Source organism: Mustelus asterias, chromosome 14, assembly GCF_964213995.1.
Source record: "Mustelus asterias chromosome 14, sMusAst1.hap1.1, whole genome shotgun sequence".
Classification (NCBI taxonomy): Eukaryota; Metazoa; Chordata; class Chondrichthyes; order Carcharhiniformes; family Triakidae; genus Mustelus; species Mustelus asterias.
In genome coordinates this window covers 74,761,258-74,769,750 of record NC_135814.1, presented here as the reverse complement: position 1 = coordinate 74,769,750, position 8,493 = coordinate 74,761,258, and the positions used below count along the sequence as shown (strand labels likewise).

General features: G+C 42.6%; 1 protein-coding gene across 4 annotated transcripts in view; it reads left to right on the top strand.

Annotated features, from left to right (window-relative positions):
* The first annotated feature begins 1,196 nt into the window (after positions 1 to 1,196).
* Positions 1,197 to 8,493, top strand: part of gtf3c3 (general transcription factor IIIC, polypeptide 3) — a 75,696-nt gene continuing 68,399 nt past the window's right edge. For all 4 annotated transcript variants that reach the window (XR_013499556.1, XM_078228622.1, XM_078228623.1 and 1 more), the window contains exons 1-2: positions 1,197 to 1,356; positions 6,042 to 6,156. Coding sequence is in view for 3 of the 4 variants with exons in the window: in XM_078228622.1 (XP_078084748.1) it covers positions 1,207 to 1,356; positions 6,042 to 6,156 (265 nt within the window). In the remaining variant the exon portion in view is untranslated. The remainder of the gene's footprint in view (positions 1,357 to 6,041; positions 6,157 to 8,493) is intronic.

Genomic DNA, 8,493 nt, shown 5'->3' with positions numbered 1-8,493 from the left:
TTCTCAAGTCAGGAGACCAAAATTGTACACAGTACTCCAGGTGTGGCCTCAATAGCACCTTATACAGCTGCAACATAACCTCGCTGTTTTTAAACTCCATCCCTCTAGCAATGAAGTACAAAGTTCTATTTGCTGCCTTAATTACCTGCTGCACCTGCAAACCAACTCCTTGTGATTCTTGCACAAGGACACCCAGTTCCCTCTGCACAGCAGCATGCTGCAATTTTTTACCATTTAAATAATAGTCCATTTTGCTGTTATTCCTACCAAAATGAATGACCTCACATTTACCAACATTGTACTCCATCTGCCAGACCCTCGCCCACTCACTTAGACTATCTATATCCCTTTGCAGATTTTCAGCGTCCTCTGCACACTTTGCTCGGCAACTCATCTTAGTGTCATCTGCGAATTTTGACACACTACACTTGGTCCCCAACTCCAAATCATCTATGTAAATCATAAACAATTGCAGTCCCAACACTGATCCCTGAGGCACACCATTAGTCACTGATCGCCAACCAGAAAAACACCCATTTACCCCACTCTTTGCTTTCTGTTAGTTAACCAATCCTCTATCCATGCTAATACATTACCCGTAACACCATGAACCTTTATCTTATGTTGCAGTCTTTGGTGCGGCACCTAGTCAAATGCCTTCTGGAAATCCAGATATGATGTGGAGATGCCGGCGTTGGACTGGGGTAAACACAGTAAGAAGTTTAACAACACCAGGTTAAAGTCCAACAGTTTAACAACACCAGGTTAAAGAAAGACTTTAACCTGGTGTTGTTAAACTGTTGGACTTTAACCTGGTGTTGTTAAACTTCTTACAATCCAGATATCCACAGGTTTCCCATTGTCCACTGCCTATGTAATGTTCTCAAAGAATTCCACCAAATTAGTCAAACATGACCTTCCCTTCATGAACCCATGCCAGAGTGGCAGAATGAATTGTAACATGAACAGCTCAACAATTGAACCGGTCCCAGCTCATGTTAAATTATCAAAAAGCTAACAATCATAAATTCATTTACAAATTTATTTCGATAGTGACAATGAAGTTATATGGAGTATGTGGGGATTAAATTAAATTGAAGCAAAGCAGGATTTGTTGGGTGAGAGATCAGAACCTGGCGGGGCTGGACGGGGTCATTGTGCCCCCGGAACGAATTCGCGGCGCCGGAATTCCACCGGACGCTTTAAATGAACGGGCCAAGCCAACCAGTCTCGCTCTGTAATTCATCCGGGTTCGACATGTCTGGCTTTAGTCCGGAGCTTATCGACTATTTGGAGGGAAAGATCTCGTTCGAGGAGTTTGAACGGCTCCGAGAAGAGAGGAAAGCCTTAGAGCGGGTGAGACGGATTCGAGTGTCTTTCAGGCCACCGGAACTTGAAGCATCTTTGTGATGTGGACGGGGGCAGCAAGATCCCAGAAAATGCAGCCAGACAAATGATCCGTTTCTGCACAAGGAGTAAAGTAAAAATATTTAACGAGTTAGGACCAACACCTATGCAGAAAAATGACAAGTTAAAGTTTCAGACACTGCCCCTTGCGCATCACAGCCCCAAGATAACCATAAGATTATAAGACATAGAAGCAGAATTAGGCCACTCGGCGCATCGAGTCTGCTCCGCCATTCAATCACGGCTGATATTTTTCTCATCTCCATTCTCCTGTATTTTCCCCATAACCCCTGACCCCCTTATTAATCAAGAACCTATCTATCTCGTCTAAGACACTCAATGAACTGGCCTCCACAGCCTTCTGCGGCAAAGAGTTCCACAGATTCCCCCCTCTCTGGCTGAATAAATTCCTCCCCATCTCGAAAGGATCATCCCTTTAGCCTGAGGTTGTGCCCTCTGGTTCTAGTTTTTTCTACTCGTGGAAACATATTCTCCATGTCCACTCTATCCTGGTCTCACAGTATCCTGTAAGTTTCAAGATGATCCCCCCTCATCATCATAGAATGAATCATAGAATCCCTCCAGTGCAGAAAGAGGCCATTTGCCCATCGAGTCTGCACCGACCACAATCCCACCCAGGCCCTACCCCCATATCCCTACATATTTTACCCACTAATGCCTCTAATCTACGTATCTCAGGACACTAAGGGACAATTTTTAGCATAGCCAATCAACCTAACCCGCACATCTTTGGACTGTGGGAGGAAACCGGAGCACCCGGAGGAAACCCACGCAGACATGAGGAGAATGTGCAAACTCCACACAGACAGTGACCCAAGCCGGGAATCGAACCCAGGTCCCTGGAGCTGTGAAGCAGCAGTGCTAACCACTGTGCTACCGTGCCGCCCATCCTTCTAAACTCCAACGAGTACAGACCCAGAGTCCTCAACCATTTCTCATACGACAAGCTCTTCATTCCAGGGATCATTCTTGTGAACCTCCTCTGGACCCTTTCCAAGGCCAACACATCCTTCCTTAGATATGGGGCCCAAAACTGCTCTCAAAACTCCAAATGGGGTCTGACCAGAGCCTTATACAGCCTCAGAAGTACATCCTTGCTCTTGTATTCTTGCCCTCTCGACATGGATGCCAACATTGCATTTGCCTTCCTAACTGCCGGCTGAACCTTAAGAGAATCTTGAACAAGGACTCCCAAGTCCCTTTGTGTTTCTGATTTCCTAAGCATTTTCCCATTTAGAAAATAGTCTATGCCTCCATTCCTCCTTCCTAAGTGCATAAGCTCATACTTTTTCACATTGTATTCCATCTGCCACTTCTTTGCCCACTCTCCTAACCTGTCGATTTCCTTCTGCAGCCCCCTGCTTCCTCAATACTACCTGTCCCTCTACATATCTTTGTACCATCTGCAAACTTAGCAACGATGCCTTCAGTTCCTTCTTCCAAATCATTAATGTATATTGTGAAAAGTTGTGGTCCCAGCACTGACCCCTGAGGCACACCACTCGTCACCGGCTGCATCCTGAAAAAGACCCCTTTATCCCCACTCTCTGCCTTCTACCAGTCAGCCAATCCTTTATCCATGCCAGGATCTTACCCTTAACACCATGGGCTCTTAATTTATTTAACAGTCCCCTATGCGGCACCTTGTCAAAGGCCTTCTGGAAATCTAAATAAATCACATCCACTGGTTCTCCTTTATCTAATTTCCTTGTTACCTCCTCAAAGAACTCTAACAGATTTGTCAGACATGACCTCCCCTTGACAAAGCCATGTTGACTCGGTCCTACTTTCTCATGCACTTCCAAGTACTCTGTGATCTCATCTTTAATAATGGACTCTAAAATCTTGCCAATGACTGAAAACAGCTAACCGGCCTATAATTTCCCATCTGCTGCCTCCCTCCCTTCTTAAGCAGCGGTGTTACATTACTACTTTCCAGTTCTCTGATACCCTCCCTGCCTGCAGTGATGACTGAAAGATCACCAGCAATGCCTCCACAAGTTCCTCAGCTATCTCTTTTAGAACCCTGGGGTGTAATCCATCCGGTCCAGGCCATTTATCCACCATCAGACCTTTCAGTTTCCCCAGAACCTTCTCCTTGGTGATGGCCACTACACTCACCTGTGCCTCCGACTCTCCCGGAACTCAGCCATCCCACTGGTGTCTTCCATGGTGAAGACTGATGCAAAGTAACTCCCCTACTCTTCTTCGAGTGGAAGGGGGACCTCATTTCCCAAACTAAAGCACCCACGGGTGGAGGGTCTCTAGTTTAAGCTCTCACCATTGAGAGTTAAACAATCTTTCAGTACTAGTGCCACTTTAGATTATGTGCTAAATTACTGGCCTTGAACCCACAACTCCCTGATTCAGAGTTTAAGTTTATTTATTACTGTCACAATTAGGTTTACATTTACACTGCAATGAAGTTGCTGTGAAAATCCCCTAGATTCAGAGGTGAGTATGTTACTAGAGACAGGCACTGGAGTCAGATATTGAACCACCAGACATGTAGCCTCTGTCAGACACCAACTCCATGAGATACTCCAGCTCACTGCACACAGCTTTTTGTGTGTACTGTGATTTGATTTGTTATTGTCACATGTATTAGCATTCAGTGAAAAGTATTGTTTCTTGCGCGCGATACAGACAAAGCATACCGTTCATAGAGAAGGAAACAAGAGAGTGCAAAATGTACTGTTACAGTTATAGCTAGGGAATAGAGAAAGATCAACTTAATGCAAGGTAGGCCCATTCAAAAGTCTAATGGCAGCAGGGAAGAAGCCATTCTTGAGTTGATTGGTACGTGACCTCAGATTTTTGTATCTTTTTCCCGACAGAAGAAGGCGGAAGAGAGAATGTCTGGGGTCCTTAATTATGCTGGCTGCTTTGCCAAGGCAGCGGGAAGTGTAGACAGAGTCAATGGATGGGAGGCTCATTTGCGTGATGGATTGGGCTACATTCATGACCATTTGTAGTTCTTTGCGGTCTTGGGCAGAGCAGGAGCCATACCAAACTGTGGGTTAGAAAGTTCAGGATCCAGTCGCAGAGGGAGGAGCAGCGGCCCAGGCCACGGAGTTTGGAGATGAATTTCTAGGAATAATGGTGTTGAAGGCTGAGCTGTAGTCAATAAATAGGAGTCAGACATAGGTATCTTTGTTATCTAGGTGTTCCAGGGTTGAGTGCAGGTCCAGGGAGATGGCGTCTACTGTGGACCTGTTGCGGTGGTAGGCGAACTGTAGTGGATCCAGGTAGACCGGGAGGCTGGAATTAATTCGTGTCATGACTAGCCTTTCAAAGCACTGCATAATAATGGATGTCAGAGCCACCGGCCGGTAGCCATTAAGACACGCTGCTTAGCTTTTCTTTGATACTGGGATGATGGTCGTCTTCTTGAAGCAGATAGGGACCTCAGATTGTTGTAAAGAGAGGTTGAAGATGTCTGTGAATACCCCCGCTAGCCGATCTGTGCAGGATCTGAGTGCTCGTCCGGGCACCCCATCCGAGCCAGTCGCTTTCCGTGGGTTGACCTTCAAGAAAGCTGCTCTGACATCTGCAATGGTGATCCCAGAAACGGGTTCATCCAGAGCTTCTAGGGTGGAGGGCATGCTCTCACTGACCTCTTGCTCAAAACGGGCGGAGAATGCATTGAGGTCATCAGGGAGGAGTGCGTTGGAGCCAGCAATTTTACATGCCTTCATCTTGTAGCCTCTTACGTCTTGCAGACCTTGCTATAGTCGGCGGGCTAGCATGGGACTCTAGCTTGGTCCGGTACAGTCTTTTGGCATCTTTGATGGATCTCCTTAGATTGTATCTGGCTTTCTTATATAGGTTTGGGTCGCCTGACTTGAACGCCTCAGACCTAGACTTCAGCAAGCAGTGGATATCCCTGTTCATCCATGGTTTCAGGTTGGGAAATAGGCAGACTTGCTTCTTTGGTGCAGTCATCTACACACTTACTAATGAAGTCAGTTACTATAGTGGCGTACTTGTTCAGGCTGGTCACAGAGTTTTTAAATACTGACCAGTCCACTGACTCCAAGCAGTCCTGTAGGAGATCGTCCGATTCCTCAGACCAACATTGCACGACTTTCTTTGATGGATTCTTTGATGGATGTACTTTATATCCTCCTTTCATCCACACCTTGACATAACTCAAGTTGTTGAATTCGATGTTTAGACCGGAAGGCTGTAATGTGCATGCATTATATTTCAGTCTTCTGTATAAGAAGTAAACGTTCTCTATATGAATATTTTTTTATTTATTATTACAGATTATTTTTCTGGAATGAGGTATCTTGTATTTTGGATGAAACCAGGAGATGGAGGGACACTATGAAATATAAATCATTTAGCAATAGGAGTAATGTAAAGCATTTAGTAGAGTCAGAAATGTGATGAATATAAATGATTTAGTAAATTGATATGTTGCTCCTATTCACCTCAATTGGGAATCCTTAATGTGAGGTAACTATCCTTCAGATTGCTGGTGAGGGATTGCACTCTGAAATTTTCATGGTCAGGGAAAGGAAAATAAATAGGTAACAGATGATTTTAACATTCTTTCACACATGATTTATTTTTGCCATGTGTATATAATGGGTGTTTTTTTTTAGGAAGCTGTTGGTGATGGAGTGACCGAAGATGAAGCAGAAATCACTGCAGTGGAAGATCGGGATGGTCCTTCCAAAGCCACTCACAGCCGAACCAAGCAACAGGCAGATGATTTAGGTGCAATGTTCATTTAATTTAGAAAAGGGTTCATTGTTGTCTGTGCCATCCTTCAGGCAAACAATTATAGATGCTGTGACAGCACATGAACAGAATTAAAACTTTCAAATATTTTAGCTTATTTAATTAAATGTTAACATTTTATGCATTGTAAATTACTAATTTATAAAGCATTTGGCAAACCAAATACAGATTTACCAGGTTTGATTCCCATGTTATGTTGGTTATATCCAGCTCAATGTCTTGCATTTAAAATAGCAGCTTGCATAATTATAGTACCTTTGGGAATCATCTGAAAGCACTTGGAGGAGGCATGGTGATGAACAGAGGTGTGAGATTGGCAGACAGTTTGATGGACAGGCAAAGTGGGGATTGTTGCAGGGAAACAATGCAGAAAACAATATTTCTACTTGGCTGTACATAACTTTTGGAAGGCAGATAGGCAAAAATGCAGTCAAGCTGGTCCTGAGGTCCATTTTATGGAAATGCTGTTCAGGTATAAAATCCTCATTTAAAGACATTTTGACCTTGGAAGCCTCCTACATTGTCCAGTATCCCTTTTTTTTAGAATATTAGCCCATCTCCACCATTCCCCTACCCCCAGTGGAACTAAAATGTTCATCTCCAGTGTGTCCTCAACCATCTCTCATTGAATGAAACTTCTCTGCAATAATTGTGTTGCTATTTTTATCATACCATTCAGACCTATCTCTGACTGCTTTGTTTATTCAAAGTAAAATTTGGGAAATCTCTTATGAAATCAGGTGATTTTGAACATCAGTAGACATTCTCTGATATAACGTATTAAGACCACAGCAGTTGCTGAGCAAGCCAGATTCCAGAGAGAAACCTGTCTTACTGATCATAAATCTTATTTCTGTATTGTGAAAATGAGTAGGAAGAGCTACTGACCCCAAAATCATAGAACTCCAGTAGCACCTTTAGGATTTTAAAATTTAAAATATTAATAAAAAAAAGAAAAACAACTTAAGCATGTAGGATTAAAGTCCCAGTTTAAACAGTCTTACAGAGCAACCCTCAAAAACCCACTTGGTCAAAATACAAAAGTAATCTACCGACTTGGCAACAACTCCCTTAGAGATTTTAAACTATAAAATTCCAGTAATATTACCCGAGGCAAATAACTACTGTCATTTTAATAAAGGTACACCACACAACTCTTAAAACACTTCCACTCAGTTGTGAAAATCCAAAAAGAAGGTTCAGAACAAAGTGCTTTTTGAAAAAGACTTTTCTGGCTTGAAACTAGATGGCTGCTTGAAATTCAAAACTTTCACACTTCGTCAACACACAGAACTGGTCTTCATGACATTTCCGTACACAGCCACCATAACTCAGCTAAACATCTTAATTTCAAAATCTTTTTCCTCTCTCATCTTGGATTCCATTGTCCTCTTTGAACTCAGCTTCTCCAAATATAGAAATCTGTGATGTTTTTGGGTTGCCTCTGCTTTTGGTTCAGTAAAAATTAATATTCCTTCCTCTATTTATCTATAAAGCCTTTGTAAGTTGTAAAAATTCCTTGTCATTTCGGAACTTTCCTTTGAAATTCAGTGACTGAAAAACCAAGTCCCAACTTGTTTTGTAATGTAAATTTTAGATCAAACCCATTTAATTGTGTTTCAAACATACAAATACTATTTAATTGTATTTCAAACATACAAATCATTACGCATGCATGAACCCAACAGTTTTACCCTTTTATCTCTCAGTCCTCACAGGCAAGCTGTACTATTAACCACTCTCAGTTTAATTAATTATGGACATGGACACATACACGCACACATCCCTTTACAGAATACCGCCATAATCTCAAAAATACTAAAAATACATCCATTCATCACAAACCTTTTGAGTTGCTTGACACCGGAAGCAATGGACTAGGCCATGCACTAATCATTCTGGTGGAAGTGCTAGATATCAATATCAAGGAACATGCAATATGTTTGCAGCTATTGCAAATGCTTCTTGATGGAAAGGACCCTTTGGAGAAAAGCTGTTGGGGGATTTCATATGCCATCAACAGAACTTTGGAGCATATTCATTGCTCAGGAGGTGAGCATTTTTTACCACACTGCTTGCAATTATAGACAAATATAAGTACAGGAGTATGCCATTAGCCCCTCAAGACTGTTCTTCCATTCAATGAGCTCATTGCTGATCTGAATCCTAACTCCATTTACCCACCTTCGTTCCATGTGCTTCTTGTCATTTTCAGATTTAAAATTATTAATTGCGCTTGCAATTACTGCTTTTTGTGGAGAGTTTGATACTTCCACAACTCTTTTCATGCAGGACTGTTTCTTAACTTCTTTC